This window comes from Artibeus jamaicensis, unplaced genomic scaffold (assembly GCF_021234435.1).
Source record: "Artibeus jamaicensis isolate MK-2021 breed Jamaican fruit bat unplaced genomic scaffold, CSHL_Jam_final contig_391, whole genome shotgun sequence".
Lineage (NCBI taxonomy): Eukaryota > Metazoa > Chordata > Mammalia > Chiroptera > Phyllostomidae > Artibeus > Artibeus jamaicensis.
The window spans coordinates 12,226,458-12,251,555 of NW_026521814.1; the positions used below are offsets into that span (position 1 = coordinate 12,226,458).

The 25,098-nt window shown below is 48.2% G+C and overlaps 1 protein-coding gene across 2 annotated transcripts; it reads right to left on the reverse strand.

Annotated features, from left to right (window-relative positions):
- Positions 1-2,868: 2,868 nt before the first annotated feature.
- CHRNA1 (cholinergic receptor nicotinic alpha 1 subunit) lies at positions 2,869-23,348 on the reverse strand. 2 transcript variants are annotated; one of them, XM_053665240.1, is made up of 10 exons: positions 23,029-23,348; positions 22,465-22,584; positions 13,614-13,759; positions 13,462-13,506; positions 12,300-12,409; positions 10,537-10,732; positions 9,750-9,987; positions 6,798-7,021; positions 5,194-5,433; positions 2,869-4,661 (listed from the first exon to the last, which is right to left on the reverse strand). In XM_053665240.1, exons 2-10 carry the CDS (start codon positions 22,505-22,507, stop codon positions 4,530-4,532), a joined length of 1,374 nt encoding a protein of 457 aa, XP_053521215.1. In that variant the 5' UTR covers positions 22,508-22,584; positions 23,029-23,348; the 3' UTR covers positions 2,869-4,529. The 2 variants fall into 2 exon arrangements, with proteins under 2 accessions (XP_053521215.1, XP_037011777.2); XM_037155882.2 differs by lacking the exon at positions 23,029-23,348 and having other exon boundaries at positions 22,465-22,695.
- Positions 23,349-25,098: the final 1,750 nt, after the last annotated feature.

A 25,098-nucleotide genomic window follows, 5' to 3' on the forward strand; every position in this document is an offset into this window, starting at 1 on the left:
CCTTTTCTAACTGCCTAAGGTCTCTCGAGGGGCAGAGTCTGGCTGAGATGCTGGCCGAGTCCTTCGGGCTTAGGGCCTCCAATTTCTTTTCCAAAGTGCTGCAAATCATGAACTATGAAGGAGCTGGAATTTGGGTGTGTCTTAAATAAAAACACCGAACTTAGAGGAAAGTTAGCAAGGAATTAAATGATTTTAAGGGATTTCTTGCTTTACAAAAGGATTCTCCCAGATTTCTCCTCATAGCAAGCTCCCAAGTAACTACATTTTTTAAAAAACTTGAGTTACCGAGATGAAATCCATTCACCATTTCTATTCAATAAAGTGTAAGATAATTGAAATGTGGGAGGTGGTATTATTAAGGTAAACAGTGATCAGTGTGCTTTCTGCTGACTGATAATAAAAGAGCTTAAAGTGAAAGAACATTTGCCTAATTCATGACCAGATTCAACCTATGTTAGGAATCTAGCCCTGGCTAGTGTGGCTCAGTGGGTTGAGTGTCAGCCTGTGAACCACAGGGTCTTAGGTTCTGTTCCCAGCCAGGGCACATGCCTGGGTTGTGGACCAGGTCCCCAGTAGGGGGCGTGCGAGAGGCAACCACACATTGATGTTTCTCTGCCTCTTTTTCTCCCTCCCTTCCCTTCTCTGTACAGATAAATAAATAAATAAATAATCTTTAACACAATTAAAAAAACAGAATCTAAATTTTATCTTAAAGAGAGAGAACAGTCCCCTTGGTCCTCCCAGAACTATTGCATTATGATTCTTTTTGTAACGTTAAGTCCCAGCTCTGCGCCATCACCAGGGGCCAGACGGTCCCACGTCTGACGGCCCGTGTCTGGCCATTGCCCCCACCTGTGCTGTTGGTTCACTCTGCTCACTTTTGGAGGGTGACCGCCAGGCCTTCTGGGGTTTTGAGTCACCTGCATAGCCTAGCCTAGGGTCAGCAGCGGACAGCTCTTTCACAGTTAAAAAAGTAATAGCCAAGGGTGACTGATAAACACGGAGGGGAAGCAGGTTCTTAATGCTTAAGGATTATGTGTTTACATGGTTTTGGCTGCTTGGTTGTTCAATCCTAATGCTCTGGTCAAGAGGGAGCAGGAGCGGCAAGGGGCATGGACTGAGGGAGTCTTGGGTTCAGATCCCATCTCTGCCACTTGCAGCCGCGGGTCCTGGGCAAGATTCTTGCCTTTCCGCTCCTCAGTTTCTTCATCAGTAACAGGATGATGATGCTGATGAAACTCGCCATACTGGATTTATTATTTATAAAGTACTCAAGATGGTGTCTGACATATAATAAATACTTTTAGTGAATCCGAAGTAGAATAATTATATTTAGTGTGACCCAGTCAAAAGATACTTTGATTCATCGAAAACTAAATAAGTTAACAGAAATATAACTGAGATGGGCCAATGGAAATGCAGTGGAATTACACAGTACTGGTGGCACGCTGCCTCGAGAGTGTGCTAAGAACCACTTTCATATGGTGAATTTTGTGGTATGCGAATGTCTTCATATAATGTACAGAGAAAAATCCAACACATATTTGCGGACACAGTAGGTAAGCAACCCTCTCCTGGGTTTAGTGGAGGATAGAAAGCGGTTCAGGACATGGTCTTTGGCTTAAGGGGCCTCTGCAGAGTGTCCCCCCCCCCCCCCCCCCCCCCCCCCCAGTGCCCTGGAGAAGCATTCACTGTCCACATTTTTTTACTCTGAGACCCAGCAGGGCTAAGTAATTTGCCCAGGGTCCCACTCGGAAGTATGGGTAGCAAGACCCCAGCTTCCTGTGCCAGGTAGGGACAATCTCATTGAAGACAGAAATTGACATCCATAGAGTAATTAATGAAGCAGACATCACAGGGGCTCATCGGGTCCCACGTGCGTGATAAGGAACATTTTACACGGCCCGGTGCGGGCAGCCAGCGGTGGGGTACTGACACGCAGGGCGGTTGTGCTGGGAGAAGCTGTCCTTAGAGATGGCTGGGAGGTGCTCGCAGACTTGCCTGGCCTAGAATTACGCACATTCTCAGGCTGTGAAGCCTATGGTGACCTGTGAAGAAGCACAGATGTATAGGAAATGGCCCGACACAGCTGAGGCCATTTGTTTTCTTTCACCAGTCACACCAATCCGATGTTCATTAGAGAATGAGGATGCAAGACAATCTGCATTGCTTACCATCCATTCACTTATCTCTTAACACATTCAACACATTTTCGAGCATTTGCCTGACCTGAGGATATAAACATAAATAAAATACAACCTTTGTTCTCCGGGCAGACCCTAAGCTGGGAATTGGAGTCAGGCACACAGGAGACGACTGCGAAGAGACACTCGGTGTGCGGCACAAGGCTACGGGAAGGAGCCCGGAAACGGGCTTAAAACTCTGTGCTTGGTTGATGTTCTTAAAATGCAGATTGTTCACGAGGTTTATTTTTCTGGCTAAAAGAAAAAAGAAGAAAGCTTCTACACAGAGCACCTCAGCAGGGCCTCCCTGGCAGATAAGGAGGGGAGAGAAACCGGGGGAAGGGGTGCCCCAAGGCCCGGGAAGGGACAGGGAGCCCCTCTGCCCACTGCGCCCTCTCACGGTGGCCCCCTGGTGGTGGGTGGGCGCTCTCCAGGAAGTGGTTGAATTTGAAGTGGGGCCATTTCCCTGTCCTCTGCGTCCAGGCTGACCGTCTGAGGGACAGCCCACTGGGACTCGGCTCTAGGAGGCAGCGAGAGCCCTCACGGGTGTTTGTGGGGCAGAGGGGACTACTCTTCAAGAGGGAACTATTTTCGCTCAGTGCCCCATTTTCAACCGTCCTCACCCAGGGACCATTTTTAAGGATAAGCAAGGAACAGTTTGAGATTTTTAAAACACAACGCTTTTTATTGCGGTAAATATTCATGGCACAAATTTTATCACGGTAACTGTCCTTTAGTGTACAATTCCATGGCCGTAACCACATCCACGAAGTTGTGTGACCATCAGCACCACCCACTTCCAGAACTTTCTCAGCATCCCAAACCGAAACTCTGCCCATCCAGCAATAACTTGCCCCTTCTTCTGCGCCCCGGTAATCACCACTCTACTTTCTACCCCAATGAGTTTGCCTGTGCTAGGCACCTCTGCAAATGGAGTTGTACAGTGTCTGTCCTTTTGTGTCTGGCTCACTGCATTTAGTAGGTTTTCAAGGTTGATCACAGTATGTGTCAGAATTTCATTCTTCTTTAAGGCCATTCCACTGCATGTGTGTACTGTGTTTTGCTCATCCACGGAAGGACACTCGAGTCGTTACCACCTTTTCACATGCTGCGGCAACACTGGCCACAAGTATCTGTTCAAGTCCCTGCTTTCAAATCTTCTGGAAGTGGAATTGCTGCGTCATATGATACATCTGGTTTCTTGAGGAACCACCAGACTGTTTTCTCTTTAGTTTAAGATGGAGGCACTCAGTCTTACCATGGCTGCCTGAGAAGGGTCCCCATGGAGAATAGGCTGAGACCCCCTGGGTTCTGTCAGGCCACCCGGCTGGGCAATTTCCCTGATACGGGCAGATGTGTTCTGCCGCTGAGCCCAGGGCTGCACAGATGCTAGTTCTGGGTGAATTACATTGTGGCTAGAAGGTTGCTATGGAGAAAAATAGGCGGGAAGTGTAACTGGGAAAGCAGAAAGATGCTCTGGAGACACTGACCAGTTACAGAATGGCCTAGGTTGGGCCAGGGTGGCCAAGAAAGCAAGGGGCAGATGCACTGACTCAGCCCAGAGCTGCTTGGAACCCAGATTCAGTCTAGGTTCAAATCCCACTTTTCTTTGATAGTTTAGGCAGTGAACTTAACCCCCCTCCAGTTCAGTTTTCTTATTTGTAGGACAGTTGTGAGGATGAAATAAATTGTGTACGTGAGACAATACCCTCGGGGCCTGGACCTTCCAGCCCATACAGCTTAGGACCTACTTTCCCTCAAACCCAGAGCACCAAACTCAGGTGCTGTGTTAGACTGGGAAATATGCCCCTCACCTCCCAGTCCTAGACACGTACTTTAAAGCACGGGGCTTGGTGCAATGTGCATTTCAGGGCCCATTCTAGAATTTACCTATTGCCTTTCTACTGCCTCTTTTCTCTCCAGATCAAATGCTTTGTCTTTTGGGGACTGGTAAGTGGGGCTTTCCCAGTAGGCACAAAACTAGCTTTTAAGCAAAGGATACATACTTTGCTTTAAAAAAAAAAGTAGAAAAACAAACCAACAGAAAACCTCAGCTGTTCTGGACAAAACTCTCCCAGAGGCCACTGGCAGTGAACATTCTTGCAGTGACCCCGTCCCCTTTATCGAGCAGGGTTCACTCTACAGGCTGACCCAGCCCGAAGGGAGAAGCAACGGGAAAACATTTTGAGGCTGCAACCTCATGGAAGTGTAAATTATTACCATTAATTGCAAATAAAGAAAATGCTTGATAAGTGAGCTGATACCCAAGTGGACAAGTCTTCCTGTTTGCCCCGCCTCTCTCTCTGCCCGGTGCTGGGCAGAGCCAGGCTCGGCTGAGTGCTCTGCTCATCCTTGCTGATTTAATTCAATGAGCCGACCTGCAAACACGGCCAGGGTTCCGATGATACAGACAAGCATGAAGACTCCAAGGAGAATGTGGTCCATCACCATTGCAACATACTTCCATTCCTCGGCCGCCTGGGGGAGAAGGAAGTGTGAGAATTTGCTTGCAGTGGTCCTTAGGCTCACAGTGTTGTCTATGCATCTTCTACAGCCCACTTATTATAGATCTCAGAGCCCTCAACATCCTTCGGCTGGCACTATGCTTTTTATTTTAAATTTATTTATTTATTTATTTTTAGAGAGAGGGGAAGGGAGGGAGAAAGAAAGGAAGAGGAACATAAGTGTGTGGTTGCCTTGTCCATGCCCCCAGCTGGGGACCTGGCCCACAACCCTGTGCCCTGAGTGGGAGATGAACTGGTAACCCTTTGGTTCAGTTTGGCACTCAATCCACTGAGCCACACCAGCCAGGGCAAGATCTCTATTCTTTGAATAGAACATTCACAATGATGACTTAGCAAGGTGTCCTAGAGGCAGGTACCAAGGCTTATCTTCAGTCAAGTGCTGTCTCTAAAACCCCAACCCACCCATCAAGCCAAACCCATCCATCTGTGCTTGAGCATTTGGTTATTTAAACCCAAAGGCGTGGGTTTCATGTCACAAAGCTTACATTGTTGGACTCCTGGTCCGACTTCATGGTCTCCGCGATGTATTTGACGCCCTCGATGGCACTTTTCACCTCGGGGTGTTTGATCAGGGGAGAGTGGAAGCCCATCGGGGGAGGCCCCGGTTTCCCAGAAATGTCAGAAATATCAATGTCTTCTGTAAAAATCTTTTTGTCTTGTTTTTCTTTGGATGGTCTTTTCATTGTGGAGAAGAACATGATATTTGGGATGGTGTCAATAAAAACCTAACATAAGAAAGAAATCCATTGATGAGAATAATTGCTAGCAGGGCAAGCATCAAACTCTGAATTAGCAATGTAACTTTAGACAAGCGGTTCAGCTTCTCTGCCTCAGCCTCTTGGTCCTGAAAACGAAAGGACTACACTTCCTCAAAGATTCCTTCATGCCTAGCAGCCTGTGGCCTGTCAAGTTACTGTGAACAGTGATGATTCTGTCATGTGAGCCTTTCGCCATTGGAGGGAGCCTGTGCGCAGCTCTCGAACTCAAGAAACCAGGGGTGCTCATAAGAAACCAGTGATGCCTGCCTAGCTTGGGAACCCCTACAGGTACCTGCTTCTTTCAAGGCCATGTGCTCTCATGGTCACATGGTTAAGGAAAGGGTCCCTCGAGCTAAAATATATGTAAGGTTCTGGCCCCACAAAACAGCTAGACTATTTTCTTTCATTTCTTGTTGCTGAAAAAAATGCAACATAGGTATTGCCAGGAGTCACTTACCAGTCTTAATAGAAACAGGACTGTTTCTTCTTCAAAAAATGCATTGTGAGCAGTAGTTTCTCTGTCAATTCATGAAAAATCTTTTGAATTTTACACAAAAGACCTTAGCTATTTGTGTGTGAAATTTTATTTTTAAAAAACCTGACATATTTGAAATTTAACATATTTTAAATTTCGAAAATGTAGATACTTGAAACCGAGATCCCCATGAAAACCCACTCTTTGACATCCTCTCAAGCCTCTCCTCCATTTCTAGCACTTATTCTATGCAGGTTACTGCACCAGCGAAAATCAAGCAACCTGTTCACAGGCCAGAAGACATTCCAGCAGAAATCTCAAGAATTTTGCAGCATTTCAATAAAAAAGACAGTTATTTGTATCTTCTCTAATCAAAGAGATTTTTAAAGCTTCAATTAGAGGTGAGCTTTGTTAATTCTGTTTTTCTTCTCTCTCTGAGGAAGCTCTCTAGAGATAAGTTCTTTATCTCTAGAAAGGGGCCCCCAAAATTGCCTTCATAGAGGGTAGGTAGAAGATAGACAGGGGGAGGGTAAGAATAGTATGGGAAATGTAGAAGCTAAAGAACTTATAAGTATGATACATGGACATGAGCTAAAGGTGGGGGAATGTGGGTGGGAGAGGGTGTGCAGGGTGGAGGGGAATGAGACAACTGTAATAGCATAATCAATAAAATGTATTTTTAAAAGAGAAAAATTTCCTCCCCAAACCCCCTAGAGCCCAGAGCAGACTCTCAGTTCCGAGTACCACAGTGGTTAGCCAGAATTCTGCGGACCACGGCGGGTGGGGCAGGGAGCCCGCAGAGTCCCCCGGGGAACGGCTGCCCTGTGCAGAGTTGGCAGGGACCTCGCTCACTCACCTTCCGAACCCAGTCCGGCATGACGTGGGTGCTGGGGGAACGGTGGTGTGTGTTGATGACGATGACAGTGATGATGATGGAGGCAATGACAAAGACCATGGTGAAGAGCATGTATTTCCCAATCAAAGGCACGGCGCTGGAGGTGGAGGGGATCAGCTCCACGATGACCAGAAGGAACACGGTTAAAGACAGCAGGACGGAGATGCTCAGAGTCATCTTCTCTCCTGGGCAAAATGAGCAAGAAACACGACAGCCCACCTGTCATGGCCCGAACGGTTGCTCCCGTCCAATTTATGCATCGAAGTCCCAAGCCTCCACCCCTCAGTGACTGTATTTGGAGATATGGCCTTCAAAGGGGTAACTAAAATGAGGTCTCAGGGTGGGCCCTCATCCAATGTGACTGGTGTACTTATAAGAAGAGGAGATTAGAACACAGATATGCACAGGGAGGGAAGACCACGTGAGGACACAAGGAGAAGACCGGCACCTGTAAGCCAAGGAGAGGGACACTCCAGAGGAAACCGACCCTGCCGTGACCTCGATCTCGGATCTCAGGTTCCAGAACTGTGAGATGATGAATTTCTCTTTTCTCAAGCTACGCAGTCTATGTCCTTTGCTATGGCTGCCCTCACAGACCAAACCCCAGGTGAGAAGAATGTGGCAGGCACTTCTCAAAACAGCATTCTGGGGAAATTGGCTGGGTAGAATTTCCTGTGGGACCTTGGCACCTTAAGTCTGCTGACTGCGGCAGGTTCATTAGGGGCCGCCAAGCAGGAAATGACTACTTCATCTGATGCCCCAGAGGTCTATTTCTTTTTTTTTTTAAATAAAAAAAAATAGCCCTGGCTGGTGTGGCTCAGTGGATGGAGCACTGGCCTGTGAACCAAAAGGTTGCTGGTTTGGTTCCCCATCAGGACACATGCTGGGTCGCAGGCCAAGGTCCTCAGCTGTGGGCACGTGAGAGGCAACCAGTCAGCGTTTCTCTCGCATGTTGGTATTTTTCTCTCTCTCTTAAGAAAATTTTAGAAATGTTTATTGATTTTAGAAAGAAAGGGGGAGAGAAACAGAGAGAAAGAAACATTGACTGGTTGCCTCTCTTACATGTCCCGACCAGGGACCCACAACCCACAACCCTTCAGTGTACGGGATGACGCTCCAACCAACTGCGCCACGCTGACCAGGGCCAGAATTCTGTTTCTTGGTGGGGCCCAGAGAACCAAGTTACACAAGCTGGGGGGCATGCTAGACCCCAGGTGGCAGATTTTCCATCTGCAGCAAAATGTCATAATAAACCTGACAAGACTGAACCAAAGCCTGGCCTCCTCGTGACCCTGTAGGTGGGTGGGCAGTCCAGAGGTGCAGGTACGATTTTCCCATTATGGGAGCAGGCCGTAGGACCCAAAGGGAGACAGTGAAGTCAACGATTTCACATCACTTACATTCCTCCAAAGAGGATAGTTTGGTTTTGGATCTGTTTTTCATAATAAGGAACTAGGGAGTCCCCTGTCCCCCCTTTTCTCCTGATCCTACAACTGCAGGATCAACAATTCTGGTTGGAGTCTTGGTCAGGCAAGTGTGGCAAATGAGAAGGGCAGGGACTGATCGGCGGTGAGATGTTCCTGTGGTTTCTGACCCCCTCGGAGGCAGAAGAGAGCCCTCGGTGGGGGCTCCCCTTGGCTGGTCTTGCTGACTGTGTCCCGGGAAGCCCCGTGTCTCCCTGCTCTCCAGCGGGGAGCTCTGCCCCTGTGCTGGATGCTTCCGGATGCCAGGAGTACAGAGCAGGACAGAGAGGAAGCGCAGACAAGAAATCTCTAGTTCTACCTACTGAGGAAAAAAGCCTTTAAAAGTGAAAATAAAGGCAAAATTATAAATATGGACTATTGGTCAAGATACATCACATTTCTTGAGTCGTAATAGCAATGATAGTAGTCGCTAACATTCATGAAGCAGTCTCACTGTTCTAAATACTTCCCAAGCATAAACCACTCAACAGTTTTAGAAACTGGGATTCATTTCCATATCGCCCTGACTAGGGTTTTCTCCCTTCCCTTTAAGGTGCTCCATTTGATTAGGAAGCTGAAAAAATACTCGTGTGTGATCATTTGTTTAGAAACAAAGCAATCGCCAGAAGCGACTTCCCGCAGGGGCGGCCCCTGCCCTGTTTCTACGTGTTCCTGCCACGCAGCGGCTCTTCAGGATGCACTGTCCGAGGACTTAGAGTTTTGTGAGTTTTTCTCACGACCTTGATAAACCTGTGACCTGTCGTAACTCTGAGAACCGTCTGCACCTTCTCTGTGTTGTCCCCATACGCCAGCCCCATGCCGTTTACAGGCAGTGGTTTGCTGGTGGCGTGCTGCCCCCTCCCTGTTTTCTGTGCATGGTTGTCGTTGGTGAGATTATGTCACAGATGTGATGCCTCAGTAGGAGGCACGGACATTGTTTGGGCTGATTTGTGACAAAGCGCTGCCACTCGGGAAGTGGGGTCTTGTGTGTAAAGATGCCGCCATCTGGAAGACAGACAGGCAGAAGCTACTTTCAAACGGCCAGTGGTGAACAAAACAGGCAAGACCTGGGTCAGTCAGTAGACGGCAGTGACTGCCCCGTGGAGGGGGCGTGAGGAGTGTCTGTGATCAGCACACTTCGGGCACACAGTAGGTGTTCAACAGATAGGCAGGGGTGGCTGTTCACTTCAACTAGACTGAGCTGTACACGTGCATCTTCCGGGTCACACTCAGCGCGGCCTGCTCTGCAGTCTGCTCCAGCTGTGAGCGCCACCGTGGTGGCTTTCACCACTGGACGCGGCCCCTTGGTGGATGTGTCCTCCCAGTGATGAGGATTTCTGTCTGTCTGCCTGTACTTGCTGATTAGCCTATAATTATTTCTGGCTTTCCCAAAAATAGCAGCACAAGCTCCGTTAGCATCAGCAGTCGCAGCCATGGCAACTGCACCCACCTGAGTCTGTGGGCAGGTAGAACACCAGGCCGGTTAAGAAGGAGAAGAGCAGGCAAGGAATGATGACATTGACGATGAAGTAGAGGGGCAGGCGCTGCATGACGAAGTGGTAGGTGATGTCCAGATAGGGGGTGGAGGGGCAGCAGGCGTAGAACACCCAGTGCTTCCAGCCGCGGGCCTCCTTGATCACCCATTCCCCGCTCTCCATGAAGTTGCTCAGGTCTGGCTGGTCGCTTTCCTGAGAAGATGACATGAAACTTTCAAAACCCAGCCATGTCACCCTGAGGAGGGGCAGGGTTTCATACTCATCTGTGACAAGGCAACAGATTCCAGTGCTGTTACACACCCAGGTGGGACCCTGGGTCACTGCCACCTTGGCATCTCAGGTTACTTTCCTATCAAATGAGGGGGTATGAACTCTTGGGGTTCAAGCTACCTTAGGAGCTTTAGAATATATTGGTGCCCTGGCCCTGGCTGGTGTGGCTCAGTGGATTGAGCACCAGCCTGCGAAGGATTGCTGGTTCAATTCCTAGTCAGGGCACATGCCTGGGTTGTGGGCCAGGTCCCCAGTAGGGGGCGTGCAAGAGTCAACCACACATCAGTGTTTCTCTCCCTCTCTTTCTCCTTCCCCTCCCCTCTGTCTAAAAGTAAATAAATAAAATCTTAAAAACAAAACAGAGCAAAACATATTGGCCTCACCCCAAACTGATTAAATCCACCCTCCAGGGTTGCAGACTGAACCCTGCTTTTCCCGAATCCACCCTCATTGCACGGGGTCCCCGCCTACCGGGTTGATGGCCACCACAGAGCCATCATAGGTCCAGGTGCCCAGCTTCATGCTGCAGTTCTGCTCGTCGAAGGGAAAGTGGGTGACGATGATCTCACAGTAGCTTTTAAAGATGGCCGGAGGTGTCCACGTGATGTTGCCGGTGTAGTCCAGCAGCACTTTGGTGAACTTGACAATGGCAAAGTCACCATCTGCACTACAATGGGACCACAGAGGAGACCGGTGTTAATTCCCAGGTGCTAATTACAGCTTTGTCTCAGGCGGTGCCGCTTCCTACCTGTGTCAGGGTTTCCCGAATTTGTCTGATGATAAGAATCACTGGGTGTCTGTTAATACAGAGATTCCTGTAAGCACTGAATCGCATCACCTGGGGAGGACACTGGGAATCTTCTGTCTTAAAGGAATAACAGGGAACACTGACCCATCGCATCCAAGCCTTTTTCTTCCCAGTGCTCAGTAGTATTTGCCATAATCTCCAGATTATTAGATTTTTCCTCAAAAGCTAAAATTCCCCATTTTTAACTCCAAAGTTCCCATATTTTCAAATGTAGGAGTTCCCCAGGTTTTGATGTAATATTTCCAAATTTTCAAATGTTGGCAGTAATTTCTTGTTAAAAAATATCTGCCATGGTAGATATTAAAAATCAGAAAAGGCCATTTCTACAGTGCGGGTCATATTCAGTGTGCAGTCCTCATCCTGTAAACAGCCTCTGTCCCAGGCCGTGGCCCAGGGCCGGGCCCAGGTGTTGGGCAGGGCGTGGGGTCATCTCAAGGGGCATTCAGGGACATGCGGCATCTCCTGCCGCTCCCTTCGGAAGTCAAGAGGTTTTCGTCCCATTGAATTTCCCTGCGGATGGGGCTCTACCCAGAACACTCGCACTGTGGGGCCCTGGCCCCACCAGGGTGCTCCTGAACAAGCTTGTTAGAAGGAGCAGAGGAGTTCACGGCTTCCCTCACGTTCTTATTGGAAGAGAAACTTGACTAACACAGGACACTTTGCCCTATTGGCATAAGTGTCTGAAAAGTTCACAGAAATGATTGGATCATTTGACTCAAGCTTGAATCCCTGTTATGATGGGAAAATATGTGGGTGGAAAATCGAAGGAGGGGTGGTTGGCCATAAAGGGTGTCCTTTCCACTCGCTGGCCGCTGCCACCCTCCCTTGTAAGTCTGCTGCCTGGCACCGCCCGCTCACCCCGCACACGAGCTGCAGCGCGGCAGGCACGAGCCCTCTAGGCCAGTGCTAAATGCTTCTGCCTGGGAAGGGGGTGCTTTGCGATGCACAGGCCCTGACAAATGAAGGATGTATGGTAATGAACATGTCATTAGAGCAGAGTGTCTAGAATCACATTATAGTTTCGTGACATGCAGGCTGTCACGGAGCCCCTGGGTGGGCTACACGGGTGTCCTGGGCCGTCAGCAGTACGGCTGCCATGAGGGTGTGATGAATCTCGACCCCGGGGGGCTCAGACCTACTGGCAGGAAGGACATTTAGTTCCAAGGCGCTCAATCATAGCAAGTTTGGGTTCCTTGGACAGTTGCCATACACCCTTCAGGAGCTCCCAGGGATTAAATGTCCTCCACCCACAGCCCTGATTCAATTTGGCTCTGATAATTGTTCCTCCTCGGAACATGAAACACCATATGGCGCCCTAGCAGGGCGGCTTGGCTCTGGGTTTTTGAAGCATACTGACGGGGTGGTCCTTCTGTGAGGGCACTGGGCTCCCCAGGAAAGGCCCCCCCCCCCCGGCTGTGTTGCTTACTTGTTATAGAGCACAATGTCCGGGCGCCAGATCTTTTCGGAGGGAATGTGAATTCTCTTCACGCCGCCATAGTCGTCTGGATTCCATTTTAGGTTGTAATCTACCCATTGCTAGAAATGAAGATGCTTGGCTGATTAGAAAGCTCAAAGCATTTTAAAAACAGTGCAGGGTTATCAAGAGCTCTGGTGGGCGTGATACTTTAGACCAGCAACAGAAATTGTGCTACCGTAAGAATGGCTGGAAGGGTTCAGCTTTCACATTAGTTAGCAATGCCAGCCGACACTTGTGCTGATTGGCTACGTGCGGGCGCTGTTGTAAGCGTTTTCCCGTTATTGATCATTTCATTCTCACAACAACCGTGTGAGGTCAGAGTGGTCACTCGCCCCATTTTACAGATGGGGAAATAAAGGTGCCTCCAAGCAGTGCCCCTGGGCGGTGGCAGGTGTATCACACCCCAGTGCCCCACCAGGAAGGAGACTGTCCCTGTTGTGAACAGCTTTCCTGAAGTAGGCAACATCAGTTTTAAAAAGTATATTTTTTCTACATTATAAAAGTAATATATGCCCAATGCAGCATAACCATAAATATACAATGTTATGGATTGAATTTTGTCTCCCCCAAATTCCTATGTTGAAGCCCTAACCCCTAGTACCTCAGAATAGGACCTTATTAGGAGATAGGTTATTAAGTTAAAGTAGGTTCAGTAAGGTGGGCCCCAACCCAGTGAGTTAGTTACAAGAAGGGGCCATTTCCGGCAGAGGCACGAGCAGGAAGAACGCGTGAGAACACGAACACAGCCAACTACCCGCAAAGCAGAGAGGCCTGGGCAGACCGTCCCTCACGGCCCTCCGAAGAAACCCCTTCTACTGACACCTTGACTTTGGACTGTGGCTTCAACAACTGTGAGCAACAACTCTCTGTGGTTTGAGCCACCCAGTCTGTGGCTCAGTTACGGCAGCCCCGGCAAACGAGCACACACGGGAAAAGCACAGAGTGAAAACAAACCCACACCAGCAAATACGGTCCATAATCCCACTGCCCCCAAATACTCACTTTAATGTTTTGGTATATATCCCTTCAATGGAAATCCATTTACTCTGGGTCCAGGTTAAAATTCAGGGTGAATACAAACAACATAAATGCAACTCTGTCACTGACATACCTGTTTTAGTCGAACGTTGGTTGTTACGATCTGATTCACTTCATCCTGAAAGAAGATAAGACCCTACCTTTAGGGGGTGGGGGGAACCAAGGGGAGGATGTTCCGGGGGGAGACTGTGGGTGCCGTGGGGGCTGGGAACACTCTCCTCTCACCACGTTGATGAGCTGTATCAGCTGCAGGCCCACGGTGACCTCCACGGCCTGGCGGTGGTCTTCCACTGGCCGCACCACGCTGTTGTAGTGTTCGAATAGCTTTGCCACCAGACGGGTCTCGTGTTCAGAGCCCAGGACGAGGCCAGCTAAGGCAGCAAATGACAGGCACACTGTCAGACTCTGCTCCCTGCCTGCACATGCGTTAACACAGGGAACTGAGGCACGGCCAGCTAATGGGAGGCTGGTGGGAGCCCTTGTGGAAGGGCTCCCAAATGCAGCTAGTGTTTCCTGGGAGCCTTTCCAAGCACAGCAGCTGGTGGGGTCCCTTCCCGGTGGGGCGTGCCAGATTATCATGACACTTCTGCTTTGGACAGAAGACATTCCTTAGTACAGCTTCTGGCTGAATCAAGCTTGCTAGGAACATGTACACACAAGAAGAAAGATCCCCCCAAACCCAGTCTCAGCATTTCAGAGTTTGGTCATGGTGTAATGACTGGTCAGACTGGCTGGTCTCAGATGCTAGGGACGGCCAAAGATCAGGGCCGTTCACCCATTAGCATGGCCATAGTGAACAAAGTTGGAAGTGACAAGTATTGGTGACACCGGAGAAACAAGAGCCCTGATATATCGCTGATGAGAATATAAAATGGTGCGGTCACTGTGGAGAACATTTGGTGGTCCCTCACACAAGTTAAACACAGAGTCAGCATAGAACCTACCAATTCCACTTCTGGGTGTATCCAAAAAGAACTGTTCACACAAAAACTTGTACCTGAATATTCATAGTGGTACTATATATGAGGGTTAAATGATGGAAACAACCCAAATGTCCATCAACAACAGGTAAGGGGATGAACAGGTTGTAGTATAACACCATTCAGTGGAATACTATTCAGCCAGAAAAAGAAGTGGGGTGTTGGTCCATACGACATGGATTCGCCTTGAAAACATTGTGCTATGTGAAAGAGACCAAACACAAAAGGGCACATATTATATAATTTCATTTATATGAAATGTCAAAAATGGGTTAGACAATAGAGAGCAGATTAGGGGTTACCATGGACCAAGGGACAGGGGAAGAGGCCGTGACAGCTAGTGGGCACAGGGCTTCCCTTTGGGACCATGAAGAGTTATGAAACTAGACAGTGGCAATGGCTGCATAAGATGTTAAATGTACTTAATGCCCCTAAACCATTCACTTTAAAATGATAATTTATGTACGTGTATTTTACCATGGTCAATTTCATATCACCTGTATTTTACCACAGTTTTTTGAAAAAAATCGCTGCTGGTGGGTCCACATCCCAGTTAAGTTATTAAGACAGAGCAGAACTGTGTGCTTTGCTCACCTGGGCTCGGGCTCCTATTTGGAGCACGAGTGACCCCAGGGAATCTTGACTGAATTTTCTCTCAGGGCTAAGAGCAATATCATCAATATTCTTGAGGTTCACGGCCCTTCTGTGGCCAGTGTTGTGTGGTCCTGCTCAGCCTCGGGTGAGCGGGGCGGGCAGGCTGGCATTTCCACCTGGGATTCGAGAGGCTGGACGGCCTGTGGGAGGCTGTGCGGCCCATGCTGAGCTGGGGTGAGAGCCCTGTCACTCGGCACTGTGCACTAGCTCCTGAGTGTGCTGCGGGCTGCCTCGGAATCTGCGCAACATTATCCGCATTAGAAACAGTGTTTCAAGATGTCCTGGAGGTTCCTCAGACTCTCCTCATTTCTTTGAATTCTTGCTTCTTGACTCTTTTCTGTTTGGCCATTATTTGCTTTCTTCTGGTCCACTCCTTTGATTTGAGTCCCAGTTTCCTTTTCATTGCTATTGGTTTCCTGTGCAATTCCATTCATTTCAATTAGTTTCTTCTTCATATGTTTCTCTAATTTGTGGCTATAATCAACCAGTTCTGTGAGGATCCTGATCACCAGTGTTTTAAACTGTGCGTCTGAGAGTTTTGTTATTTCTTCATCGCTTAGATTTATAGGCTCTGGGGCTTTGAGATCTTCTTGAGCCATTTTTGGTCTGTTTGTGCCCATTAAGTACGAGGATCGGCGCCTTGGACTCCCAGGTCGCTGGGTTGTGACGCTGTATGTGGGGGCGTGGTCCACTCCAACATCCGAATTATAGGGGTACCAGAAGGGGGAAAGGAACAGCCACCAATGTAAAACTTATTTGAACAAATAATAAACGAGAATTTCCCCAATCTGGCAAAGGAAATAGACTTCCAGGAAATCCAGGAAGCTCAGAGAGTCCCAAAGAAGTTGGACCCAAGAAGGAACACACCAAGGCACATCATAATTACATTAGCCAAAATTAAAATGAAGGAGAGAATCCTAGAAGCAGCAAGAGCTAAGGGGACAGTCACCTACAAAGGAGTTCCCATCAGACTGTCAGCTGATTTCTCAAAAGAGACCTTACAGGCAAGAAGGGGCTGGAAAGAGGTATTCCAAGTCATGAAATCCAAAGACCTACAACCAAGATTGCTCTATCCAGCAAAACTTTCATTTAGAATGGAAGGACAGATAAAGTGCTTCTCAGATAAGACCAAATTCAAGGAGTTCATCATCACCAAGCCCTTATTAAATGAAATGTTAAAGGGACTTATCTAAGAAAAAGAAGTTAAAGAAACGTGAACAGTGAAAGGACAACAAACTCACAGTTATTAACAACCACACCTAAAACAAAAGCAAACTAAGGGGACAGCTAGATCAGGAGCAGAACCATAGAAATGAAGATCACATGGAGGGTTAGCAACAGGGGAGTGGGGGGAGGAGAAGGGGGGAGAAGGTACAGAAAATAAGTAGCATAGACAGCAGATAGAAAATAGATGGGGGGACTTCCGCCAAGATGGAGGTGTAGGTGGAACCACCTTGCCTCTGTGCACAACCAAATCTAAGAACAACTATATTTAACAACAATAAACACAACCAAGCTACACAGAAAATTGACAATACGGAATCCAAAGACAACGAAATGCTCAGCTAAACTGGTAAGAGGAGGGAAGCCAGCAGCGGAGCAGGTTGGCAAGAAAAAAAATCCCCGAACGGGTGGTGCAGGAATGGGTGGTGCGCGAGCAGCCGAAGGGGCGGATCGCGGGCTAGCTACTGGAGTGCACAGGGAAGAGGCGCAGCGGGCAGTCTGCGGTCAGTTGCGCATCTGCGTGCGGAAAAACCAATGAGGAGGGAAGCCTGCGCGGGGCAGCAGGCTCGCACAATTCCAATCGGATAAACAGGCACGGGGCGAGTGGTGTGACTGGACGGACTGGGCTGGCAGAGAGGACCGCCATTGCTCCCTCTCTGACCACGCCCCCACACACAGCGTCACAAACCAGCGACGTGGGTCTCCCGGTCCTGGTAAACAACTAAGGCTTCGCTCCGCTTACTTAACGGCGCGAATAGACCAAAAATGGCTCTAGAACAACTCAGACCCCCAGAACCAATCAATCCAAGCAATGAAGAAATAGCCAATCTTTCAGATGCACAGTTCAAAACACTGGTTATCAGGATCCTTACAGAACTGGTTGATTTTAGTCACAAATTAGAGAAACATATGGAAGCTAAACTAATTGAAATGAATGGTAATACAAAGGAAACCAATAGTAATGGAAAGGAGATTGGGACTCAAATCAATGGAGTGGACCAGAAGGAGGAAAAAAATGATCAAACAGAAAAGAATGAAGAAACAAGAATTCAAAAAAATGAGGAGAAGCTTAGGAACCTCTAGGACATCTTTAAACATTCCAACATTCGAATTATAGGGGTACCAGAAGGGGGAAAGGAACAGCCACCAATGGAAAACTTATTTGAACAAATAATAAACGAGAATTTCCCCAATCTGGCAAAGGAAATAGACTTCCAGGAAATCCAGGAAGCTCAGAGAGTCCCAAAGAAGTTGGACCCAAGAAGGAACACACCAAGGCACATCATAATTACATTAGCCAAGATTAAAATGAAGGAGAGAATCCTAGAAGCAGCAAGAGCTAAGGGGACAGTCACCTACAAAGGAGTTCCCATCAGACTGTCAGCTGATTTCTCAAAAGAGAACTTACAGGCAAGAAGGGGCTGGAAAGAGGTATTCCAAGTCATGAAATCCAAAGACCTACAACCAAGACTGCTCTACCCAGCAAAGTTTTCATTTAGAATGGAAGGGCAGATAAAGTGCTTCTCAGATAAGATCAAATTCAAGGAGTTCATCATCACCAAGCCCTTATTATATGAAATGTTAAAGGGACTTACCTAAGAAAAAGAAGATAAAAAAGAAGAACAGTGAAAGGACAGCAAACTCACAGTTATTAACAACCACATCTAAAACAAAAGGACAGCTAGATCAGGAGCAGAACCATAGAAATGAAGATCACATGGAGGGTTAGCAACAGGGGAGTGGGAGAAGGAGAAGGGGGGGAGAAGGTACAGAAAATAAGTAGCATAGACAGTAGATAGAAAATAGATAGGGGGGAGGGCAAGAATAGTACGGGAAATACAGAATCTAAAGAATTTGAGATACGTGTTCATGAAGTAAAGGGGGGAAATGGTGGGGGAGGGGTATGCAGGGTGGAGGGGAATGGAGGGGGGAATAGAACAAATGTAATGGCATAATCAATAAAAAAGTTTAAAAAAAAAGAAACTAGATGGGGGGCAAGAATAGCATGGGAAATATAGAATCTAAAGGACTTGAGACACATGGTCATAAACTAAAGGGGGGTAATGGTGGGGATGGGGGGGTAGGGTGGGGGGGAATGAAGGGGGGAATAGAACAACTGTAACAGCATAATCAATAAAAAAATTAAAACAAAAATAAATAAATAAGAAAAAAAAAGAAACAGTGTTTCAGATTCCAGCCAGTGCCCTAGGAAGGATCTTTGTAACTCGAGCCTGGCGTGGATTAGGAATTGCCGGCTCAGGGCTGGGAGAGGAAGTGGACACAGGATCCGGTGGCCCTGATTCAAGCCACCAGATCTCCCCTTTCCGCAGATTATTGCTGAAATCCTCCAACCTCCTCCCTGGACCAAGCCAACCTGAAAAGTCAAATGAGGAGATGCTTTCTCTTTTTCCCCAGGGCTGTTAACAGACTATTTCTAAAATGGGTTATTATTTTTCTTTTTTCTTAAATTATTTTTTATTGATTTTGTTATTACAGTTGTCCCAATTTCCCCCCCGTTGTCCCCTCCATCCAGCACCCCCTGCTCCTTAGGCCATCCCCACACCAGTGTTCATGTCCATGGGCCATGTGTTCTTTGGCTGCTCCATTTCCTACACTGTCCTTCACATCCCCAGGGCTGCGCTGTACCTACCTACCTGTATTTCTTAATCCCCCCCACCTCTACACTCACTGCCCTACATACTTCTCCCATCTGGCAGTGACCAAATGATCCCCGTATCTGTGATTCTGTCTTTGTTCTTCTTCGTTTGTGTAGTTTATTTTTTAGATTCAGTTGTTGATAGATATGTATTTATTGCCATTTTATTGTTCATAGTTTTGATCTTTTTTTCTGAGGTATCATTTGTATCCATGCAGCTTAAGTTTGGAAGAGTTTGTCAATAAAATAATGATAAAGAGAAATTACTCTTCCTAGTTTTATTAATAAAAATAACTGGCACATCCACCTTACATGCCGTCCTTCAGCATGTGTTATATATACTAACTCTTTCCAGCCCCACGACGGGGTGTGGTAGGTGTTACTCGGGTCCTCACTTTACAGGTGAGGAAGGTGAGGCGCAGAGAGGTTAAGGGGCTTGCCCAGGTTTCATAAGTGGTGGGGCCAGGGTTCAAACCCCAAACCCAGGCTCTCTGCCGCTATTTCTCATCCAGAACTTTGGATCAGCTTGAAACAACCAACGTTGTGCCATAAATTGAAAACATTTTTATCCCCCCCAAAGTGTGCTTTAAGTAACCTGTAGAGCTTTATGAAAGGCCCTGTATTTGTTTTAACTCATTACGTGCTTATAACAGCCCTATGAGGTCTTTATCCCTGTATTACAAATGAGAAGGTTGTGGTTTGGACAGCTGAGGGATGTTTTCATGGTTCCCCACCAGTTAGAGGCGGGGCTGTGAAGGGGGCAGCCTGCCACCTGGGCCCGTGCTCTTTGCTGCCTCCCTGAAGGCACACGTATCATTTCCATTCGGGTCTCTGAAGCCTCCGTGCAGCTTCAGGCTGTTCGTTATGATCCCCTGGAGTCTCTGTCGGGGGCCCCTGACCTAGCCTGCCTCTCCCTTTCTAGCTTCCCAACTTTCCTGAACCCAAAATGGTCCGTGCAGAGCTTTCACATGGCATCTCCCCAAACCACCTGCATTTCAGGACTCTTCAGAAGAGCACGCTGTCCAAAGGCCCAGTGTTTGCAGTCCCCCCGCTGAGCCCTTGGGACACGGCAGTCCTCTGTCCCCATGCCTGTCTATCCTGGGCCCCGCTCAGCCCACAGGGTAGGGGACTGGCATGGGTCCCTGAGTGTCTTGGCTGCTGAATTTGAAGCTGTTGCTTTGGCATTGCCTTGGGCTGCTTATTTTCAAGTGATGGTTTATTCCAGTTTGACAGGAAGAACATACTGGAAAGCAACAGATAGGGCAGATGGTGAGCATTATATAGCAGGAAAACTATGCAGGCCAACCCAAGGGCCCACTGGGGAGAGGGCAGAGCCAGGAGACGAGAGGGCGTGGTCAGCATGCCAGCGACGCGCATTTCCTCCTCGCCCACCCTGGCTGATAACCAGGGGCCTGGCTGCTTCCTCAATGGATTTCTCAGGAATTTCCCCAAAGGTCTCCATTTCTTAGATTGGGTTCATTAGTTTTCTGTCCTCTTTTTCCCTTTCCGAAACAGGGTGGAGTGATAGAAAACTTACAGGACTTGAGGTCAGAATCATACAGTTCTATTTCTAAATCCACCATGAGCTGGAGAATTGGACCAATTCCCCATGGACTCAATGCATCGCAGTAAGTACTTTCTTTAAAATGCAGAGTGTAAATTAATAACCATGCAGACGAATAAATAATGTCCGAGGCTCCCTGTTCAGCAAAATCATCCTTGTTCAGATGGTGTAACCTTAACATGTTCGTCAGATACTTGTGCATTCGCTGTGTGCAAAGCATGGTTTTAAGAGCTTTGAGATGTTCGAAGGTGAATCTGACATAAATCCTGTCTTCCTACCCTCATGAAGACCGACATTTGTCACTTACATAAATAGCTGTGAGCGAGTTGGAAAGTAATATGCTGTAAGAGAGGTGGCAATAAAGTACTTGGGATTCTTGAGATGGAAGAGAGGAAAGGCTGTAGTAAAAATGCTGTATAAATAGAGGAGAGATCATTACGTGTTAAGTTAACAAGGAAAATGCATCCCTGATATGAATGAGAATTTTGCCCACAAAAGATTGATTCTGAATAGGGGAACCCAACCAAGATGTTAAAGTTGTTGTGTGTTTTTGTTTTTGTACCATACTGTTCTGATCTGTATTTTTAATGCCCACTGGGTTGGGCAAAAGGAATTCTGCACTATTACTACTGATCTTGGGTGAGGCTGACCTCACCCTGCTGCTATGTGACTTTGCCACCTTTTGCACTTTCAGGCTGTTTTCTGACTGTGCATACAACAAATGGAGTCTCCAAAAGACTGCAATCCAAGACGTGTAAATTCAGTGACTTTGGGCAGGTCAGTTCCTGTCTTCCTGCCTCAGCTTCCCTATGACCCAAAACTGAACATGTTGGAATGCCTCACCCAGCTCCAAATTCACCTGTGGGAACTGATACCAGCAAATCCTAGGGTTGGTCTAAATATATATGATATACTTTTTAAGGTAGCTAATGGTGCATTATTGGAGGTTTGTGGTGTCCTAAGAGGTCTTCCAAGGATTTTTATGCATAAGCACATCACTTAAGAATTTTCCCTGAGTGTAGTGTCTGCACACACACACACACACACACACACTCCCCATCACCAGCACTGCCAGGCCAGATCTGGTTGGATCAAGTCCAAATCTCATAGGGCATAATTTATCTGAATGGATTAGAGTTTAGGCTGTTTCCCTCAACTCTGCTGTGGAAAAACAATGATAGCGCTCTTTCCCTCCTCTCCCCAGAAGGCCCGTGTCTGTCAGAGCAACGTTAGAGAAGTCACAGAACGCCAACTGCCTCGTTTGCCGGCTGGGATGATATCACCGGTAAACTCCCCGATATGAAGCAATCAGCACACATGTCCTGTTTTCCTTGCCCGGAAGTGTGGGATTTGGGAGAGCGTTTCAGCTGCTGTGTGGGACACATTCCAGAGTCAACCACGGGTCAAGGGCTTGCAAGGCTTTATGGTTTCAGTTCAAACCCTAACCTTCTTAAGGTAATGTACTCTCTCAAAGAAAAAAAAAGTAAGCAAAAATGCATTCATATGAACTTCTTTTAACTTCAGAAGTTTAAAAAGTTACAAAATATTTCGTCTCCTGGAGAGAATTTAATTACAAGTATGAATAGGTTTCTCTCTCCCGCACATGGAGCTGTCAGTCATTCCTCTCTATTGTCAGAACTCTCCGGCAGAGGTAAAGGGGGTGTTAGCCCCGTTGTCTGCGCGGTGAGCGGGCCCCCGCTGAGCCCCTGTGGTCGTTCCAATCGGAAGGCCGCTCTGCTCTGGGAGGGCGGCGGTGGTGCCGAACTGGTGGTGCCGAATTCGATGGCACAGGCGCGCCAGGCGCTGATGGAGGGAGAGACTATTTTATTTGAATAACACAACCGTGAAATCTCTATCCACAAACCCGATCAAGCTAATATTGGTGAGAAACTGACGGCAGTCTCGGGCTGCCGACTCCCACCAAAGAAGTAAGACTGTGGTTTGTGGACGCCTGGCGGCGCTTCAGACTCAAGCAGAGCCCCCGACACCGGCACTTACCTGAGCAGAGGCCCAGGAGCAGGAGGAGCGGCCGGGGCTCCATGGGCGGAGGGCGCTGCTGCGGGCTGGCGGCGGAGCGGCGGCCTGCGCTGCCGGCCGGTGCTCTGGCTGGACACTCGGCTGCGGGCGGGTTTGGACAGTGTGTCGGCTCGGGGGAGCTATTGTCTTACACCACCTGTTGGTGGCCGTGACAGCTGGGCTGCCCGGAGCCCTGGAGGCCAGGGAGGCGCCCAGGCCTCACACTGTTAGAGAGCCTCTCCTTGCACAACTGCCACACCCTGGACAAGTTGAGTGTGAACTGCACTGTGTTTCATAGGCGCCACGAGTCAGATTTTAATTAAAAAAAAAAAACTGACAGTAGGGAAGGACTTACGTTGAATGATGAGCAACCCTCTCCCTTTTGTGAAAACCAGAACCTCACCGCTGTGGGTTGATTCGATGAGGGTCACTTGGGCCGGGTGGAGTCCACTCTGTGTGTCAGACGCCGCTCTGCCCAAGTCACACAAGCTCGCACTGCACACACGCGGAATTCGTCTGCTCGGGGTCACCCGAGGCTGAACGTACCTGGGGCTCTGGTGGCAAAATGAACTGGAGAAGAGTGTGGCTGGTCCTGAACCTGCTGCTGCAGAGCCCCAGGGTCGGTGGCGTTTGGTTTTCAACGAAGAAGGCTTTTCCCCTAAGATTGCTTTTACTGGCTTGTTCCACCAACAAGAACAGCAGTGGCTGTTCCACCCCCTCTCAGTAGCTGGCAATGCCCGCCCAGCAGCGGGCCATTAGCGGGAGCAAACCGCCCACCGCCCACAACTGTTACTGGAGCGAACAGTAATCAACCGCGAGGCGTCCCGCCGTGGCCGCAGCCCCACAGTCCCGGTCCCCTCCACCGGTCCGACCTCCGCCTGCTCTCACTGGGGAAGCAAAGAGCAGAGTGGCTCAACCTTTCAATTCCTTTGTTTGAAAAAAAAATCCTAAAAGCCAGCAGTTAGTAATTGCTCAGTCCGAGAGGTGGTTTTGTTTGTTTGTTTTTACCACGACAGGGAGGAAGCTGTTAGGTAACAGTACCCGGCTCTCGTTCCTTCCCAGTTGAATCAGGTGAGGAAGGCCCTCACCTCAAGTCCAAGGGCAGCATTCGGACCAACTCCCCATTTTCGTGAGTCCAAATAATTAGAGAAAAGAGTTGGAGGCTGGAGGAGAGAGCTGAGAGTTTACATTTACGGTTTTTTTTTCTGTTTAAAATTATGGGAGATCAGCTAATTGTCCAGTAAAATATTGGTCCTCTCCCTTCAACACAACACTGCGCTGTGGCTGCCTAGGAGTTAAACTCCCCCCCCCCCAATATACCCTGCTGCTTGCATCTAGATGAACTCGTGTGCCTGAGCGCTAGAAAATGAAATGTGAGAAGAAATTTTATGAGACTTGAAAGGACAGAGCCAGCGCCATTTGCTGTCGTGGCGCCATGTGCCAAGCGGGCCTGTGACCTTGTTAAACACGACTGAGAGGAGCAAACTCCTCTCGGCTTGTCCCCAGGCCTGGAAAGTGCTGGAAAGCAAGAACAGAACGTGACTAAGTGCTCCCTACAGCCAGAGGCAGCAGATTAACACTGGAACGAACTGCAGCCTCATGTTACAATGCCCCCAACAGCCCAGGGGCCTCACAACAGCACCCCCCATTTTTAACCCAATTAGAATTCAATAAAAGCTCAAAGCCCCCACCCCATGATGATCTCTCTACACCATGCCCCACTCCTTTGCTGGAGAGTGAGTTAAAACTTTACTCTGCACTTTCTTCTCTTGGTGAATTTTTTCACAGCTCACCTCGCTGGCTGCCCTAACAAGACTCACAAACCTCCTACCACAGCTATGCATGTCTCGTCATCCTCGGATGCCGGGAATGGACATGACCCCTAGGGCAACCTTGGAAACCACGTGTCAAAGGGGCTTTGCTTTTGACATCCTGGATCTTGAATGACTTCATGGAAGAGAATACCCATTACACCCATTGTCCTGGTCACCACCCAGCTCTCTTTCGTGAATGAGAACAAAGCTTTCATTGTGTTAAGCCATTGGCATTCTTGGGTTTATTTGTTCAGAAGCTAATATTACTGTTACTAATATGAAATTCACTCCCTTGCATTGGGGTCCCGTGGTTAAGAATAACCCTAAAATATGTAACACTGCAGAGGAAGGCAAGAAAACTGGTATTGGAGGCTGAAAGGGTAATGACTCATGCTATGCAATACAGGATTATTTAATAAAGTTGCTCCTTAATTACTTAGTGAGCAAAGTGTTACTGAGCCTGTGGCTGTCAGGAGAAGAGGGTGGAAAACCCAAAATTAGTGCATATGGCTTCTGATTGGCTTTGCCTCGTGAGTCAGTACAAGGGAGGGTGAAACTCAGGGATGAATTGGCTGGTTCAAGAGCAGAAATGAAAGGCAGTAGGAGTCCAGAAACCTGGAGCTTTCTGTTTTGAACCCCGAAGAGCACGTGATAACTGAGAGAAAAGGCTTTGGGCAGCAAAAGCCCGTTAAGGATGCTCCCTGAGCAGCCGGTTCCCCCACTGCGGCAAAGGGTGCTTTCTCCACACTCAAGCCTGTTTTCTCCAGATGGCTTCGAGATGATCGCCACTGAGTTGAAGGAG

Excerpts from the sequence above, each read along its gene's own strand:
- CHRNA1 (XM_053665240.1), bottom strand. The coding sequence starts at position 22,507 with ATGGAGCCCCGGCCGCTCCTCCTGCTCCTGGGCCTCTGCTCAG. Across the intron at positions 10,733-12,299 it reads GACATTGTGCTCTATAACAA|TGCAGATGGTGACTTTGCCA; the intron begins GTAAGCAACACA and ends GTCCCATTGTAG. Across the intron at positions 5,434-6,797 it reads TGCCGGACTGGGTTCGGAAG|GTTTTTATTGACACCATCCC; the intron begins GTGAGTGAGCGA and ends TTCTTATGTTAG.